The sequence below is a fragment of the Octodon degus genome, unplaced genomic scaffold (genome assembly GCF_000260255.1).
Source record: "Octodon degus isolate 3935 unplaced genomic scaffold, OctDeg1.0 scaffold00008, whole genome shotgun sequence".
Taxonomy (NCBI): domain Eukaryota; kingdom Metazoa; phylum Chordata; class Mammalia; order Rodentia; family Octodontidae; genus Octodon; species Octodon degus.
In genome coordinates this window covers 17,277,460-17,297,332 of record NW_004524584.1, presented here as the reverse complement: position 1 = coordinate 17,297,332, position 19,873 = coordinate 17,277,460, and the positions used below count along the sequence as shown (strand labels likewise).

At 43.2% G+C, this 19,873-nt stretch overlaps 1 protein-coding gene across 1 annotated transcript; it reads right to left on the bottom strand.

Moving 5' to 3' along the window:
* Window positions 1-4,907: 4,907 nt before the first annotated feature.
* LOC111813552 (IQ domain-containing protein F5-like) lies at window positions 4,908-14,239 on the bottom strand. Its single transcript, XM_023704631.1, has 5 exons — window positions 14,210-14,239; window positions 11,263-11,307; window positions 9,956-10,000; window positions 6,429-6,500; window positions 4,908-5,342 (listed from the first exon to the last, which is right to left on the bottom strand). The coding sequence occupies exon 5, from the start codon at window positions 5,322-5,324 to the stop codon at window positions 4,908-4,910; it is 417 nt and encodes a 138-aa protein (XP_023560399.1). The 5' UTR covers window positions 5,325-5,342; window positions 6,429-6,500; window positions 9,956-10,000; window positions 11,263-11,307; window positions 14,210-14,239.
* Window positions 14,240-19,873: the final 5,634 nt, after the last annotated feature.

Here is a 19,873-nt window from a genome sequence, read left to right as displayed (position 1 = left end):
CCCTGGAATTTACTATATTAGTCCAGAATTCTCTTGCTCTGCTATACCTTCATGAAACGATTGTCCTTTGTTTAAAAAATATAAATATGTCTTCTTTTGCATGTTTCTTTAGATCTTATCCTTGTGTGAAAATCCCAATGTACAGAAACTTGAGAAATCTTAGCTACTTTTGTCTAGCTAGTTAGCTTTGTATTCACATGGTTTCTAGATCCAGCCAAAGAAGCTGCATAATTACTAAGAAATGATAGATATCCTAGTAAACCAGTAGTGCGGGCTTAGCATCAAAACTGAGTCTCACTGGCTTGGCATAGGCCCTTCATGCATTCATCCTTATACCAATCATTTTAAATCTATCTATCTATCTATCTATCTATCTATCTATCTATCTATCTATGCTTCTATATATCTAACCAGGATATCATTGTTCTGATACTCTTTGAAGCACTTGCACATCCTGCACTGAGCCTGGCTATGCAATACCTCCAACACCCTGGAGGACCCATGTTGATGTTTCTTCTGCAGCTTCTCCATCCTGTCCTTGTGAGGGTCTCAAGCACTGGTCAGAGTTCAGAAGGGAAGAACTATATCTGGGGATTAGATACTCATGACTTTTACCCAAAATTTAGAGAGCTAGAAAATTAGTGAGTCATAGAAACATATATAGAAAGACATCGCATTAGAAGAAGTGTACACAGAGAAAGGCAAAGATGGAGGAGAAAGGAACATGAAAAGCACACAATAAGGGGGAGACAGAGACAGAGAGAGACCCAAAACCAACAGAGGCAGAGTGGTATGTGGACATGAAATGGAGGGACAGTAATAGATTGACTCTGCCCGTCCCATACAAACACACACACACACACACACACACACACACACACACACACACACACACACACACAGAGTCAGAATTGTCAGAAAAAAATAATTCTGAACAAAACGCCTGTTGGGATATGATTTAGGGATCGTGGGACACTTGTTCTTAAGTGTCTCAGTTACTTTTCACTCAATGCTGGTGAAAAAAAAGAACCCTGACACTCAAAATTAAGGAAGGAAACCTGTGGAGGTTTCAGACTATACTCAGCTGGCTCCCAGGCAGAGTGGCACATGGCAGAGGGCAGGAATACACGGCAACAGAAAACAGTGATGAGCAAAGGGAAGGGCAGCAGCTGCAGCTTCTAGCCAGCCTCTCTCCCCTTATGTTATAAACAAGCTATCCTTAGGCTCGCCAAATAGCTCAGCAGATTAAAGCTCCTGCAAGCAGGCACAGGGGCCAGAGGTTCAATCCCCAGGCCCCCCGTGCCAGTCCTACCCCCTGGGCACGCTGAGATGGCAATTGAGACTAGGCGTGGTGGCACGCGCCTGTGATTCCAGTCCTTGGGAGACTGTAAACAGGCAGATCACTACGAATCTGATCTAGTAGTGAGACCCTGAACACCCCGTAGACCCTCCCCTGAAATACAATAAATAAAAAAAAAAATAAAATAAAACAAGCTACCCTGGGGCTGGGGGTGTAGAACTCATACAATGTCCATGCCCTCCTCTTGCATAGGATGAAGATGTTTACAAACTAAGACTCCTGGCTTTCTGCTGAATCCACTTCTAAACTGCTCAAAGTTGACACAATGTATCAACCAGTACACTAGGTAGTAGGATTTGTAAAGCCAAATCATTATTCACTGACTATAAAATTACATTTTGGAAACAACAAAAGAAGAGCAAAACCCAATGAAAATAATTGTCAAGCGCTTGAGCAGACATTTGCCCAAAGAAGATACTCTACAAATGGCCAATAATCACATAAGGATGTTCAAAATCCCTAGTCATTAGGGGAATGTAAATCAGAACAACAATGAAACACCCTTTCACACCGAAAAGATTGTAATAATTTATAAGAATGACAAGAATATACAAAACTGGAACCTTTGGATGTGACTTGTGGGTGTATAACATTGGTGCAAGTGTTAACCACTTACAGTGGCATTATTCATAAAAGCTCCTGTGCCAGGGAGATAGCTCGGTGGAATAAGTGTTTGCCTGGCAAGCACAAGGTCTTGAGTTCAATCCCTAGTACCTAAATAAATAAATAAATAAATAAGAGCTCAAAGTACAAGGAATCTAATATCTATCAACAGATACATGGAAAAAAAACAGAGGTATGGAAAAATGTGATGTACCTATGCACTGGAATATTATTCAGCAATTAGTATTGAACACTGCTACAATGCTAATGAATGTTGTAGACACTATGTTCAGTGAAAGAGACTGACTAATACTGTATGATTATGTTTCTACTTAAGGGTGTAAGCACAGTGGGCAAATCTGTGGAGACAGAATGCACATCAGGGGTTGCCAGGGCCTGGAGAGGTAGTGGGAGTCTCACTTATGGGTATGGCATTTTCTTTCAGGGTAATACAACTGTTTCAGAACCTGATACAGTGGTAGTTGTTTAACAATGGGAATGCACAGATGCCAGTGACTTGCTCATCTTGTGCTAATGGTTAGTCATGCATGTTAATCCCAAAATAGTTTTAGTCATATGAATTTCACATTTATCAACACACACACACACACACACACACACACACACACACACATAGAGTTCTCTTCTCATTTAAGATGGTCATTGAGGGGTAACCACAGGAACAGACACAGAAGCAGCTCAGGAAACAGCTGCTGTTCTTGCAGATCATGGAGTGGACATCAGTGCATCCCCACAGGGTTGCAGGGGGAGCTCCGTGTTCTGAGACATGATAGTAGACAGGAGAAAGAGCAGGGCTTAACCCCAGGACTTGTTGGCATTTTCGTGTAAAGACAAGGCAGGGCAGGCAGAGTTCAGGACTGGCTAGTCAGAAGAGATGGAAGCACTCCTTGTTGGGTGCATTCTAGAGCAGGTGGGTGTGACACACAGCCCTGGGGCTGCATGCAGCCTTGGACAGTTAATAATGTGGCTCTAAGGGTATGGTATTGAAACAGAGACTGTGCAAGACACTACAGAACACTCTGTGTGTGTGTGTGTGTGTGTGTGTGTGTGTGTGTGTGTGATACAGTGTAGAGGTAACCCTGCCTAGTGCACCTGCCACATACAGTAAGTCAAATCTAAACCTGTGTATCATGTTGCTATGGTTTGCGTCTACTTGTTCCCCCAAAGCCTTGTAAAGTCATGGGGAAGTTTCTAGAGTTTGATTAATTCATGATCCAATGCTGGGATTATGGGTCTGAGTGCTACACCTTCCCTGGGGCAAATAGCCTGAAGGCAATATAAAGGAGGGGGAGAGGCTTGCTAGCTGCTGCAGCCACTGCTCCACTGTTTGCTCTTTGCTGTCTTCCACCACCATGAATGTCTTCCCTCTTCCATGTGCCACTCTTCATTGGAGCCAGCTGAGTATGGTCTGAAACCTCCACTATGAGCTAAATAAACCTTTCCTTCCTTCATTTTGGGTGCTGGATATTTTGCCCCAGTAACAAGAGTAAAGTAACCGAGACACATGTTCTTGGGCAACTTGCTAAAACACAGAGCTCACCCACATTACTTAAACATACTTACTTGTGTATACCTTTGCACACATGTGTTCATCATTATTAAGCAGTCATGTAAGTTTTTTATCTAATTATTAAAATTGGATTTGCCCTTTTATTCACAAAATAATTCAATAAGATAAAACATAGAAAGAAAGCCTTGTTGCTTACATATGTAAACTAGATTATATATTTAATATGCCACGGGGGGGGGGGAAGCAAAAGATTGGTCACCCATGTGCTGAGAATCCTGATCCCCTGCAGCTCATCCTCAAGTGGGAGTGATAGAAACTTAAATGGACATGTCCTTTACCCATTCATTTGCTGAGGCATTGGTGGGAAAATGAATACAGTTTGAAACTGTAATATTAAGTGAAATACATATATATATATGATAAATATATCGTATCTATCATGTATATGATAGATACATAGGAAATAAATGGATGGGGCAACAAGAGATAAGAGGAAAGGGGAGGAGGGACAGGGAAACAAAAGGAATTGAAGGAGAAAAATATAATCAAAATGGAGCTTTTACAAATGGGGACAGGACCAAGAGCTGGAAAGAGCAGGGAGGAAGGTGAGGTATAGGGGGCGAATATAGGCTGTTATGTACATGTACTAACTCCCCATGATAAATGTAATAATTATGCACTGTAAACACATCCTAATAAAATCTAGGTGGACAGTGAAGTGAAATAACTTTGGCTTGTGATGAGAACTCATCATTTAGAAAGTAAAGAACCAAAAGAAGAGCCACCAAAGTTAGGTAGACAAAGAATCCTATGCAAAGAGCACCTGGTCTGTGCAGAGTCCAACTTGAGTGAAGTGACAGCATTTGGAGAAGAGCATTCCCACAGCAGCAGGTGGCAGGGGAAAGTGCTGACATGGAGCGCCCTTGGCCTGACCTGCCCGGAGGTCTGATGACTAGAGGAGCATCCAGAGAATGCCTCAAGAGGGTGCAGCACTCAGGTCCAGAGTAGGCAGGGTCATGGGGACGACAATGAGTGAGGAGGGGCAGTGCATGTCACCTTGTTCTCAATTTAATGGGAAGGCATCCTTTAATTTAAAGGATGACAGCTCAGGGTCGCCATTCATACAGACAGCACTGAGGAGTCTTCCTGACTTGGTGGCTTTGGTGACTCTGTGCCTGAACTCTCCCACCTTCAACGGATATTGCCAGTCACCATGGGTCCTACTGATCCCACGTGAGGCTCTTGCACCTCTCCGTCCCCAGGGTCCCAAATCCCTCTTGATCTCCCTTAGCAAAATTTTGAGGGAAGTTCTAACCTGACATTATTATTTCTGACACTTTGTCAAGACCCAGGCCTCCAGGGACTTGTCTAATAAAGATGTAGTGACACATACTGTATTTGGAGCAGACCTTGTTAGTTCTTTATTGGAAATGGGATGCAGTCCGAAATGCGACAAACCTGAGATCCCATGCAGATATCAAGCTGAAGTTGTAGGTGGCTTCCTGTAAGCTCATAGCTTCCCTGGAAAGTATCATGGATCTGGCAAATATTACCATGCCAGTGCTCTTGGATGATGTGGACAGCATTGAGCATATCACGGTATCGCTGGCGGACGAGCCACATTCGGACCCAGGACTGCAGCTTCACTGTTGCCCCGATTTGCAGCTTATAGAACTCCAGCGCTTCCTGTTGCTGCTTCTGCAGTTGCCTGGTTCGTATCTGCCTCCACCAGCACTGAATAACACATGCCCTGAGGGCAGCGTGCAGCAGGGTTCTTCGCAGCAGTGTGCCCCGCCACCAGGCCTGGATCTTTGTGCCTGCCCGAACCATGTCTTCAGGTACCACCGTCTTTGAAGAGAAGGGGTTTCAAGGAAAGAAGAAAAGGACACTTGAGGAATAATCCCCAAAACCTTATCCCCAGAGTGTTTTTACAAAGTGCTCTAATCCTCTATCAAGCATAATGTCTTCTTCTGAAGTACAAGAGTGCCATGCAGGGCAGTATGTGAATAAAAAATGATAGGAAGGTGTCCTACCTCTGGCCGCTTCTCTGTCACGTCACTTAATGTACACACGCAACACCACCTCTGAGACTCAGTGTCCTCTTTCCCAGATGGAGTCCTCCTGCTCTTGCTACCTCACCTGCTTTTCCACTGATCTGGTTGGCCAGTTTGAGCAAGATTGCTGGGATCCAGAGGGTCTACCTGGGTCTGCCTACCTACCTGGCATCTCTCAATGCCCTTGAGACTCTCTTACCAGTGGGGAAGTGGCATCCTTTACTCACCCTTGCCTGACTCCACCTCCACCCCGGCCTGCTCCTTCTGTCAATCAAGACATGCTCCACACACTCTGAGGCCTTTCTTATCTATTTCTGCTTTTAGTTCCATGCCTTAAGCTTCTACCAACACACATATGCGCGCTTGTGCACACACACGCACACACACACACGCACACAAATGTGGACACATTCCCGCAGAAATCTGGCATTGAGATTCCCTTAGCATTCCCTAAACAGCACTGATGACACCACTCCCCAACTTTCAACCTCCACTCAGAGTTTCTCCTCCCCCGGCCAAGTCTGTCTGCCTCAGTCATCTGCTTTACTCATTCTGATGGAGCAACTGGAGAAGAATCCAGCAAGAATGAGTCAATCCTTATGCATCCAGCCTCATATAAGGCACTCAATTCTGGTTGTCTGGGACATTTTTTGGTTTTTGGTGCCTATTCTGAGTAATAGCCAATATAAACCCAATTTTCTCATAAGTTCACCTTGTTCTGGATAATATATTCCATAGTCATGTAATATGGTGAACCACAGGCGAGAACACCATCATTGTGATGACAAAGTTCAGAGACATGGCATGTCAAGGGTCACCTCTAACCTTAGAAACCTGCACCTTCTACTTTTGGGCTGGGGTTGGTGTTCTTGAGCCTTACCTTTTTTACTGCTTTCCCTTTCGGTGTTTTTCCATCATATTTGATTATGGTTTCTCTAAATTTGACAGCCTTCTGAAATCAGAAGGAGGAAGTGTTTTGTAAGGGAAGGAAGTTTATATAGTTATAAAGGTTGCTTATATAGGTTGCTGTCGGTATAGCTAGGTACCAATTTTTAATTCTTTGCTTATCTGGTATCCCTAGACATAGGGCCCATGCTCTGACTAACTGTGAAAAGCCACCTTCCTCCGCCGGCAGTTCCGGGGAGACTATTTACTTAATACTAAGTACTGTGACATTTAGATTCCTCACATCTAAATTGCAGCAGGCCCAGATCTGTAATCCTCCAACCACAAGTTGGCAGGAAGAGTGGAGGAGGGGAGAGAGCAACTGCATCATAGGGCTCCTATTATACTAGCGCCCATCACGATGGATTCAACAGTAGGTCCCTTGTTGGGCAAAATGTTCATTCTTTTCTACAGATATGCTCAAGGTGTGGTTACAGAGGCAAGGCACTAGAAGCACTGATCCACTGGCACAAAGGTATATAAAGTTGGTCATTTTCATCAGAATAAAATAATATATATCAAGAACTGTTAAATGTGCATCAATAAGAAATTCAATACTTGGATTTCAGTTCAATCATGCACTGGAACCAAATAATAATGAGAAAAAGTTAATGACAAAAGTCTTAGTGATTTCTTTCTTTTTTTTTTAATGAGTGATTTCCGAATGACCCAGAAATACTGGAAAAGATACCCAACATCATCAATCATGAAAAAATGTAAAATCCTTAATATTAGTCTTTTATTAAATATTAGTAAAATAATTTAGGTATATTTAAAAAGAACCATACATCATGATCTAATTGAGTTCCACCTAGTTCACTGTTTGAAAATCAATGATATAATTGTCCACATTTCCAGGCTGAAGCAAAAAAAATAATATGACCATCTTAATTAATGTTGAAAAAGTATTTGATAGAATTCACCCATTCATGATAAAAAGAAAAAAATGCTAAAAATGGGGTAGAGGGGGAACTTTCTTAAGTGCAAAAAGAACATATACAAAAAAATCCTACAGCTAACATTACACCTAGTAATGAAGCACCGAATGCTTTTCCATGAAACTGGAAACAAGGCAGAAATGTCAGTGTTCCTTAATCTTCTGTCATAGAGGGCTGGCAGTTACAGCCAGGGCAGTAAGGTGGGCAAGGGAAATAGGGCACAAGGTGAGGAAGAAAACCTTCATTGCAGATGGCATGGTTGTGTAAGAATCAGAGCCCTCCTAAAACTAATGAGTTAGTTCACCAACTAACTCATTGTTTTTTGTTATAGGATAAAAACAAAAACATCACATTTCTACCTGGTAACAATGAACTGATAATCTCCAGCTGAAAAACTAAATTCCACTTACAATAACTCTAGTGTGGAATACCAAATTGTAAATGTAGCAAAGCATGTATAGGATTTGTATGGTAGAAACTATAAAACACTATGAAAAATCAGATATATGAGTAGAGAGATGTAGGAATCATGCTTATAAGTTACAAGACTCAATACAGTAAACAAGTTACCTTATCCCCAAACTGCAATTTCACACCCCCCGTGGCTGTTTATGGAAACTTCTTTGAAACCATCCCAGCAGAGGAGGTGTGGATTCTCACTGCCATGTGGGAAGGGTGGAGGTCCACATGCCCCGCTCCGCTGAAGGATGGGTCAAGATGGGGACACAGATTTTTCTGTAGCGTTTAAGCCCAGCAGTTATTTTCTGAAAGTTTTATCTTAACACTCTGCCCCACTTCTGGTGTTTGAGCTAGAGCATTTGTTTTGCTCTGTCGTCTGTTTTGGGTGTGTGGGGTCTTTTGCCTTTACCCTTTGGGGTATCCTGGCTGATGGCTTCTTCAGCTCTGTAGCACAGAGAATGTGCACATGGATACTTTCTTAGCAAATCAAGATGTACCACTGGGAATGTCCAGTCTTGGGATTAAAAATAAGTCTAACATTTTGTGGGTTTTTTTACATATATTCTTCAAAAATGATTTTTGTTGTTTTACAAAGATCTGGTCTGTGATGGATCCAACTTTGTCCGATCTCTGGCCTGCCAATTGCTTGATATTATTATTATTATTATTATTATTATTATTATCATTATTATTATTATTATTGTTGTTGTTGTTGTTATGTTTTTGAGTGGAGAGAAATGTGGCTCAAGCTACACAAAATATAAAACATAGTTAATAAATTTAAGTACATAATAAAATTCCTTTATTTTTAGCTTCTGTTACAACTTTGGGAGCAAAAAGGAAGAAAAAGGCAGGCAGCAGTGGACATGGCTGGCAGATATCATTTTTAAAAAAATTATTTATTGATTTGGCACAAGGTCTCACTATGCAGCTTGGCCTCATAGTGATCCTCCTGTCTCAGCCTCCTCAGCACTGGGATTGCAGGCATGCACCACCATGGCCTGTTTCGGTGGCCAGCAGGGCATGTCTGGGATTCTGGGGCTGGCACTGTATGTGGTACCAGGAATCGAACCGAGGTCCTGGTCTTTGCTAGGCAGGGACCTAAACTGCCAAGCTATTTCCCTAGCCCAGATATTGTTAAAATGTTCTTTCACCAGACCGTTGGGAAGCAGGGGTCTTAGGAGAGATCACCAAGGTGATGACTGAGGAAAAATGGAAATAGAAGTCATTAGAGGCAAGGGACCAGGGGCTTGGAATCACTGTCCAGCCAATGATCCAAACAAACAGCAGTGTATGCCAGGTAGCAGAGGACAGTCCGGCTGTCCTGCATCTGGCCCGTACCCTGGAGAAGCTGGTGACGATGAGTGAAAAAGAAAATGGGCTCTCTGAGCCTTTGCTCCAGCAGTTTTACAGGATGCATCAAACTGGGCAAAGCAGAAGACCCCCAGTGTGTTTGTCACCATGAGACACAGGCAGTTCTCTGTGAATCATGCATGCGCTTCATGTAGTGGCTCTGAGGACCCAAGAGAGCTGGTGTGGGGGTGGTTTCCACTACTTCTATCCTGCTCCTGTTTTCAGCCACTTGTACCCACTGTCTGAGTTGCACTGTCCTCATTGATGCAGTGGGGGACCCTTGCTTTATGGACTTCACAGGTTCACAGAACTAGCAGCAACACTTTCTGATGGAAAGACCCTCTGTGCGTGTGTGTAAGGACCAAAAGATCCCTATGAAGAAGAAGTCTACATCTGTGCTTGCCCCTTAGTCCTCAACTAGGCTAACATGCTCAAACCTGAGGTCTCATTTAGCTCCACAGGCCTCTGGGGTCCAGCCTCTCTTTGCTTCTACTGACATCTGTGCCTATTTCTAGTCACTCCATCCCCTGCAGACTCAGGCTAACACATACTAACCTTCCACTTCCATGGATGCTGTGCACATAGATAAGGACAAGAGTTTGGGGATATGACACCAATCCTGAGCCAACTCAGTAGGATCAGAGGTAGTTCCTTAACTTTTAAGGACCTTGAGGTCAATCATTAATAGTCTTAAATTCTCTCATTTACATACCTTCGTCTGTTTTATGCCCTTTGTTTCTATATCTTGTTTATCCTTCTGCAATCAGAATAGGGTGAGAGAAAATGTGAGGACCAGCTGCTCTCAAAGACCCCAAAGTCTGCTCCCTATTCTGTCTAGGTTCCATAGAGTTATCTTTTCATAGAGAACTTTCCATGGCTGTATATCTCTCCACCTCATGGGGAAAGAGTCTGATTTTGGAAAAATGCTCAGAGAAATGGGCTAGAGGAGAACCTTCTCAAGTGGAAAAATAACATCGGCAAGATCTACTACAGCTAACATTGCACCTAGTAGTGCAGCACTGAATGACTTTCCATGAAACTGGAAACAAGGCAAGGGTGTCAGTACTCCTTAATCTTATGTCACAGAATGCTGAAGTTAGGACCAGGTGAAATCAGAAAAGTGGTAGCTGAAGGAGAAGGGAATTCAAAGTCATTGGAGGTGAAAGACCAGGAGCTCGGAAGCACTCTCAGCCAACTGTCCAAATAAACAAGGGTGTATGCCAGGTAGGAGAGAACAGCTGGGTCGTTCTGCATATGGTCAGCACTCTGGAGAAGCTGGTGCTAAGTACTAAGGGAAAATGGCGTCTCTGAGCCTTTGCTCCAGCATAGTTTTTCAGGAAGCAGCAAACTAGGCAAAGCAAAGGACCCCTAGTGTGTTTGTCACCATGAGACCCAGGCAGTTCTCTATGTTTGTGCTTCCTCCAGTGGCTCTGAGGACCCAGGAGAGCTGGGTGGAATTTTTCACTACTTCTTCCATGCTTGCAGGGAAGAAGTGGCTTCCCTTCAGCCACTTGTGTCCACTGTCTGAGTCACACTGTCCTCATTGATGAAGTGGGGAACCCTTGCTTGATGGACTTCACAGGTTCATAGAACTAGCAAAAATTTTCAGATGGAAAGACCCACTCTGTGTGTGTGTGTGTGTGTGTGTGTGTGTGTGTGTGTGTGTGTGTACACCCAAGGTGTTCCCAAGAAGAAGAATCTCTGCAACTTTCCTTGTGCCTTAGTCCTGAACCAGGTAGCATACTGACTCCTGAGGTCTCATTTAGCTCTACAGGCCTCTGGGATCCGGCTGTTCTTTCCTTCTACTGACATCTGTACTGACTTTGTCACTCTACCTGCCAAGACTCAGGCTAACCCTTAATTGCCTTCCACTTCCATGGATGCTTTATACATGGTTATGAGGGGACATCAGGGACAAGAGACCAATCCTCAGCCAACTCAGTGAAACTAGAAGTAGTTCCTTAACTTTTAGGGACCTTGAGGTTGGGCATCCATAGTCTCATTCTCTCATTTACATACCTTCAACTCCTTTTTCCCCTTTGTTTCTATATCTTGTTTATCCTTCTGCAATCAGAATGGGGTGAGAGAAAATGTGAAGGCCAGGTGCTCAGCAAAGACCCCAAAGTCTCTGCTCCCCTTTCCGTCTAGGTTCTATAGAGTTATCTGGAACTTTCCATTGCTAGTATATCTCTCCATCCTCTGGGAGAGAGTATGACTTTTTTAAAAAAAGGTCAGAGAAATGGGGTTGAGGGGAACCTCCTCAAGTGGTAAAAGAGCATCAACAAAATCTGCTACAGCTAGCATTGCACCTAGTAGTGCAGCACTGAATGACTTTCCATGAAACTGGAAACAAGTCAAGGGTGTCAGTGCTCCTTAATCTTATGTCACAGAGTGCTGAAGTTAGGACCAGGTGAGATCAGAAAGGTAGTAGCTGAAGGAGAAGGGAATTCAAAGTCATTGGTGGTGAAAGACCAGGGGCTCAGAAGTACTCTCCAGCCAATGGTCTAAATGAACACAGGTGCCATGGCAGGTAGGAGAGGATAGTTGGGGTGTCCTGCATGTGGTCAGCACCCTGGAGAAGCTGATGCTGATAAGTACGAAAGGAAAATGGAGTCTCTAAGCCTTTGTTCCAGCATAGTTTTTCAGGAAGCAGCAAACTAGGTAAAGCAAAGGACCCCTAGTGTGTTTGTCACCATGAGACCCAGGCAGTTCTCTATGTCTGTGCTTCCTCCAGTGGCTCTGAGGACTCAGGAGAGCTGGATGGGGTTTCCCACTACTTCTTCCTTGCTCATATCTTCAGCAACTTGTGACTACTGTCTGAGTCACACTGTCCTCACAGATGAAGTGGGGAACTCTTGCTTGATGGACTTCACAGGTTCATAGAACTAGCAGAAACACTTTCTGATGCAAAGACCCACTGTGTGTGTGTGTGTGTGTGTGTGTGTGTGTGTACCCAAAGGGTTCCCATGAAGAAGAACCTCTGCAACTGTGTTTGTTCCTCAGTCCTGGACCAGGATAGCATGCTAACCCGTGAGGTCTCATTTAACTCCACAGGCCTATGGGGTCCAGCCTCTCTTCACTTCTATTGACATTTGTGCCTGCTTCTAGTCACTCCACACCCTACAGATCAGGGTAACCCTTAATTGCCTTCCACTTCCATGGAAACTTTGCGCATGGATATGAGGGGACATCTAGGACAGGAGACCAATCCTGAGCCAGCTCAGTAGAATCAGAGCTGGTTCCTTAACTTTTAGGGACCTTAAGGTTGGGCATCAATAGTCTCATATTCTCTTATTTACATACCTTCAACTCTTTTTTTCCCTTTGTTTCTATATCTTGTTTATCCTTCTGCAAACAGAATGGGTGGGAGAAAATATGAAGGCCAGCTGCTCTGCAAAGACCCCAAAGTCTCTGCTCCCCATTCTGCCTAGGTTCCATAGAGTTATCTGGAACTTTCCATTGCTGGCACATCTCCATCCCATGGGGAGAAAGTTTGATCTTTTAAAAGAAAGCTCAGAGAAATGGGCTAGAGGAGAACTTTCTCAGTGGAAAAATAGCATTGGCAAAATCTGCTATAGCTAACATTGCACCTAGTAGTGCAGCACTGAATGACTTTCCATGAAGCTGGACACAAAGCAAGGGTGTCAATGCTCCTTAATTTTTCTTTTTGTATTTTGGGGAAGGGTCTACAGGGTGTTCAGGGTCTCACTACTAGATCGGACTCATAGTGATCTGCCTGTTTACAGCCTCCAAAGAGCTAGGATTACAGGCAGGCAACAACGTCCACTCTCAGTTGCCATCTCAGTGCGCCCCAGGAGAGGGGGCAGCACAGCAGGCCCCTGCACATGCTTTCAGGCACTTTAATCCATTGGGCTAGTTGGACAGCCCAAAAGTTGAGAAGGATTTTTTTGGGGGGCTAGCTCAGGATGCCTTAAGGGTAGGTCTGGTAAGGCAGGTGGAGCTGGGGATCTAACCCTTGTATCCTGTGCCTGACTGCGTTTGCATGAGCAGGTGCTTAAACAACTGAGCTAACCAGCAGGCCCCCAGTACTTCTTAATCTTATGTCACAGAGTACTGAAGTTAGGACCAGGCGAGATCAGAAAAATGGTAGCTGAAGAAGGGAATTCACAGTCATTACAGGTGAAAGACCAGGGGCTTGGACACACTCTCCAGTCAATCGTCCAAATGAACACAGCTGTCATGGCAGGTAGGAGAGGGCAGCTAGGGTGTCCAGCATGTGGTCATAATCCTGGAGTAGCTGGTGCTGATAAGTACTAAAGGAAAATGGAGTCTCTGAGCTTTTGCTCCAGCGTAGTTTTTCAGGAAGCAGCAAACTAGGCAAAGCAAAGGACCCCCCACTGCGTTTGTCACTATATGACACAGGTAATTCTTTATGTCTGTGCTTCCTCCAGTGTTTCAGAGGACCCAGGGAAGCTGGGTGCAGTTTCCCACTACTTCTGCCCTGCTTGTATCTTCAGCCACTTGTGCCCACTGTCTGAACCACACTGTCCTCATTGACAAAGTGGGGAACCCTTGCTAGATGGACTTCACAGGTTCATAGAACTAGCAGAAATACTTTCTGATGGAAAGACCCACTGTGTGTGTGTGAGGACCCCAAAGGGTTCCCATGAAGAAGATCTCTTCATCTGTGCTTGCACCTCAGTCCTGATCGAGGCTAACACGCTCAACCCTGAAGTCTCATTTAGCTCCACAGGCCTCTGGGGTCCAGTTTCTCTTTGCTTCTACTGACATCTGTGCCTAGTTCTAGTCACTCCATCTCCTAGAGACTCAGGCTAACACTTACTAACATTCCACTTCCATGGATTCTTTGCATATGGATAAGAGAGGACATCAGGGACTGGAGACAAATTGTGAGCTAGCTCAGTAGGATCAGAGCTGGTTCCTTAACTTTTAGGGACCTTGAGGTTGGGCATCAATAGTCTCATATTCTTTCATATTTACATACCTTCAACTCTTTTCCCCCCTTTGTTTCTATATCTTGATTATCTTTCTGCAATCAGAATGGGGTGGGAGAAAATGTGAGAACCAGCTGCTCTCAAAGACCCCAAAGTCTCTGCTCCCCATTCTGCCTAGGTTCCATAGAGTTGTCTGGAACTTTCCATGGATGTATATCTCTCCATCCCCTGGGGAGAGAGTAATAAAAAACGCTCAGAGAAATGGGCTAGAGAAGAAGCTTCTCAAGTGGGAAAAGAGCATCAACATATCTACTATAGGTAACATTGCACCTGGTAGTGCAGCCCTGAACGACTTTCCATGAGACTGAAAACAAGGCAAGGGTGTCAGTGCTCCTTAATCTTGTTTCACAGAGTGCTGAAGTTAGGACCAGGTAAGATTAGAAAAGTAGCTGAAGGAGAAGGGAATTCAAAGTCATTAGACGTGAAAGGCCAGGGACTTTGAAGCACTGTCCAGCCAATCATCGAAATGAACAAGGGTGCCATGCCAGGTAAGAGAGGACAATCATGGTGTCCTGCATGTGGTCAGAACTCTGGAGAAGCTGGTGCTGATAAGTACTAAAGGAAAATGAAGTCTCTGAGCTTTTGCTCCAACATAGTTTTTCAGGAAGCAGAAAACTAGGCAAAGCAAAGGACCCCCATTGTGTTGTCAGCACAAGCCACAGGCAGTTCTGTATTATCCGTATTTTCTCCAGTGGTTCTGAGAACCTAAGAGAACTGGGTGCAGTTTCCCACTACTTTTGACCTGCTCGTGTCTTCAAACTCTTGTGCCCCCTGTGTGATTCGCACTGTCCTCATTGATGAAGTGGAAACCCTTGCTTAATGTACTTCACAGGTTCATAAAACTAGCAGAAATACTTTCTGATGGAACGACCGACTCTGTGTGTGTGTGTGTGTGTGTGTGTGTGTGTGTGTGTACCCAGAGGGTCTCCATGAAGAAGAACCTCTACAACTGTGCTTGCACCTCAGTCCTGAACTAGCCTTGCTGGCTCTCTTTGCTTCTGTTGACATCTGTGCCTACTTCTGGTCACTCCATCTTTTATAGACTCAGGCTAACACTTATTAACCCTTCCACTTCTCCCCATTCAACTTTCTGTATCCATGGATACTTTGCACATGGATAAGGAGGGGACTTCGGGGACATGAGACCAATCCTGAGCCAACTCAGTAGGAGCAACAGTGGCTCCGTAATTTGTAGGTACCTTGAGGTCAGTGGTCAATAGTCTCATTCTTTCATTTACATACCTTCAAGTCCTTTTTCCCCTTTTCTTTATCTTGATTTTCCTTCTGCAATTAGAATTTTGTTGGGAGAAAATGTGAGGGACAACTGCTCTGCAAAGTCCCCCAAGTCTCTGCTCCCCATTTTGTCTAAGTTCCATAGAGTAATCTGGAACTTTCTATTGCTATACATCTCTCCATACCCTGGGGAGAGAGTCTGATTTTTAAAAAACGCTCCGAGAAATGGGCTAGAGAGGAACCTTCTCTAGTGGACAAAGAACATCTAAAATGTATTACTCAGCTATAAAGAATGATAAACTTGAAGCATTTATATTTAAGTGGATGCCACTTGAAGATATACACATAAATGAAATAAACCAGACCCACATGTATAAATATCATATAGTCTCCCTAGTATAAGAACTCAAAAGAAGACATACAAATAGAAAGACATAACACAACTAAAAGAAAAGTGAGAACTTGAGGATTGGATGAGGAGAGGGTAAAGAGCAAAGCTGGGAAACAGGACAGGGACAAAGCCATACACTTGTACGCACTAGATGGGTAATGCAATGATCCTGAGAAACATCAGCAGGTTTTTGAAACTAGCAGTTAATTGGCAGGATTCTCACCCTGACTAACTATATATGCTGATACCTGTGAACCAAGCAACTGCACTGAAGATAGCAATATGTAATAGAAAGTTCACGTTTGGAATGCCTGTCATTCTGGTCATCTAAATACATATTTCTTGTCATGACATACCAATTATTACCATACTGTCTCACAAGTAAAAGATTTTTTAAAAATGGGTAATAAATGAAAAAAAAAAAAGACACAAGAAAAAGAAAAAAAATGTCACAGGACTGTCCTGCTACAATGCTGTATATCGTTAGATTTCTAAATTTCTGTGTAAAAATATGTGTTTATCCCTATTTTTAATTTTTTTCTTCATATTCTGTAAGGACTTAAAGTTCAACACATCATCAATACTTGATGGAAAATACCTGTTTCATGTTATGCCTAAGATGTTTGATATTTAGACAGATAGTTAGAGTAAACCAAACTGAATATGTTGCAGGATAATAGTAAGCTCTTCTGGAGGGTTAAAAACCTAAGTTTGCAGATCAAAAATTGGAGAAAAGGAAGGGCTGCAGGGTCAGCCAACATTTTGGCCCTAGCTTTTCAAGGTCAGTGAAGACGGAGGACACAGGGGAACCTGTACTGTGACATCATGTAACTCAGTTGTGCCCCAAATTTTCTGATCAAGCAGATTATGGAGCTACAGAGGAACGTGATCAATGATGTATAGTGTGCCTAAGGAGAGTCACATGGAGAGAAAACTTTTTCTCAGGCTTTCACAGAGAGCAAATTGGTCAAACAATGGCCATGACTCTTCCACATGGCTGACACTGACAAAGGATCTACGAAGTGCAGTACAGGATTATAGGATAAATCCTGAGGGAACTAGACTGACTTTATCAGATACAAAAGTTACATTTCTTGTTATATAGGTCTTGCTTTATCTTGGTCTTAACCATCCAGCAGAAAAGTATAAAAACGAGGTATATAAAGTAAAGCCATATTAATATGCTGAGATGAAAAAGGCTCTAGTCAACAATTTCTGCAGATAACCCACTACTATTGTGGACTGCTGGACTGTGTTGGATTGTTTTGCTGAATCCAAGCATCTATAATATTTGGATGCCAATAGAATACACATCTCTGACAAGACTAAACAAAAAAAGGGGATACAAAGGAAGGACCATTTTGTATTTGTATATACAGAATAGTTAGGATAGATATACAGCTACTTTAGCTTAACTCAATGAGAAGAAAGATTTGTAGTAATAGTGTTTGGACAGGATATCCTGTCCGCTTCTTGTACTATGGATAACCACTAAGAAGATAACAATGTACAATGTATTAATTATTATTATTATTTTTAATCTTTGTTAATTTATTTTATTTTTTCCCATAATTTTATTGATAAACAAATAGTAATGAGACAGTTTCAAATCAAATTGGTAGTATATTAATTATTGAAAATGTCCTATTAATCAGCTTTGAAACTATCTCATTGCTATTTATTTCTCAGTAAAATAAAGTAAAATAAAAATAAAAATGCACTGCAGCTAACATTGCACCTAGTAGTGCAGCATTGAATGATTTTCCATGAAACTGGAAACAAGGCAAGGGTGTCAGTGTTCCTTAATCTTATGTCACAGAGTGCTGAGTTAGGACCAGGAGAGATCAGAAAAGTGTCAGCTGAAGGAAAATGGAATTCAAGTCATTAGCAGTGAAAGACCAGGTGATTGGAAGCACTCTCAGCCAATGGTACAAATAAACAAGGGTGTATGTCAGGTAGGGGAGAACAGCTGGGGCGTTCTGCATGTGGTCAGCACTCTGGAGAAGCTGGTGCTGATAAGTACTAAAGCAAAATGGCGTCTCTGAGCCTTTGCTCCAACATAGTTTTTCAGGAAGTAGAAAACTGGGCAAAGCGAAGAACCCCCAGTGTGTCACCATGAGACCCAGGCAGTTCTCTATGTCTGTGCTTCCTCCAGTGGCTCTGAGGACCCAGCAGAGCTGGATGGGATTTCCCACTACTTCTGACCTGCTTGTGTTTTCAGCCACTTGTGCCCACTGTCTGAACCACACTGTCCTCATTGATGAAGTGGGGAACCCTTGATAGATGGACTTCACAGGTTCATAGAACTAGCAGAAACTTTCTGATGAAAAAGACCCACTGAATATGTGAAGAGCCAATGGTTTCCCACGAGGAAGAACCTCTGCAACTGTGCTTGCCTCTGAGTTGTATCCAGCCTAGCATACTGACCCTTGAGTTCTTGTGCAGCTCCACAGGCCCCTGGGATCCAGCCTCTCTTTGCTTCTACTGACATCTGTGCCTAGTTCTAGTCACTCCATCCCCTATAGACTCAGGGTAACCCTTGTTTACCTTCCCCTTTCATAGATGCTGTGCATATGGATAAAAAGGGGATGTCAGGGACAGGAGACCAGTCCTAAGTCTATTTAGTAGGGTCAGAGGTGGCTTGTAACTTATACAGACCTTGAGGTTTGGGGTTAATAGTCCCATACTCTTTCATCTACATACCTTCACTTCCTGTTTTTCCTCTGGTTCTTCATTTTGAGTTGGCTTCTACAATCAGAATCAGGTGGGAGAATGGGTGAGGACCAGCCACTCTGCAAAGACCCCGCAGTTCCTGCTCCCTATTCTGCTTAAGTCCCATAGAGTTATCTAGAACTTCCCATTTCTGGTGCATCTTTCCACCCCTGGTAGTGAGTCTGATGGAATCTTACACAACACTGACTGCCCATGATGGAGAAGGGGCCTCAGGTGTCCATCCATTTCTGGTTGTTGCTCCTCTAACCCAGCCAGGGGCCTGGTCAGGTGGTAGAGCAAGAGATGGGCATGATGTCACAAGGGCAGATGTGACCCAAGAACCTGGTGGTCCTCTCCAGGCTCACAGCTGTTGAAGGAGGGGGAAGCCCTTGCCCCTTTTCTTTCTGCCAAAGATGGACCAGGATCTTCAGGCTTGGTGAGTGTATCTTGCCCCAAGGATGACCTCTGCTGTAGCCCACTCCCAGCCCCTTCCTTTAGCAGCTACCGAGTAGGGCAGCTCATGTGGTCACAGAATCATTGGCCCCCTATCATAGAACAATTTTGTTAGTATCCTTTCCTCTACTATCTTGGCCTTTCAGCTGTTTTCATAGTTGCCTTGCATTTCACAGACATCTTTAATTTTGCACTGAGGTCTTCTATCACTTAATTATAATGTTTGCTGAAAAAAGATCTCCATGAGCGCGTGCAAGCTGGTTCAGTTGGTCCACTCCAGACCACAGTCCCGGAGCACCCCCACCTCCGTGTGTGAAGTAGCTTCCTCCCTCAGCCTGCAAAGTTCCAATTTGCCATCAGAAAAGAAGATGACCTCTACTTTTTTCTTTTGTATTTTGATAAACACTGAAGAAGCTGGAGCTGTTAAATTTACCTTGGGAAATTTCAGAACTGGTTTATTTGGTGTTGTGGAAGCTCTTACTGCTTTGAATACATGACTAGTAGTCAATCATTTTTTATACTTGTTTTCAGTTTTCATTTCGACAAGCACTGTAATTATAGCTATTAGAATAAAGTCTCTTAACTATTTCAAAGAAAAAAAAAAGACCTCCATGAACAGTATATTAGCAGTTTAGTCCAAAATGATGTAACAAAAAAACAAAGGAAGCCGTTTCCTGACTTGCTTTTCTAGATTCCCTCTCTGCTGGCACAGCCCTTTCATTCTTTTATGTATTTCCTTGATATACCTCAAAACTACTGCATTGAAAATTCTTATTTTACACTTTTGTTCTCTACTGAATTCTTTTTCATTTGGAAGAAACAAAAAAAAAGATACAAAATTTCAAAAGATGATAAGAAACTAACA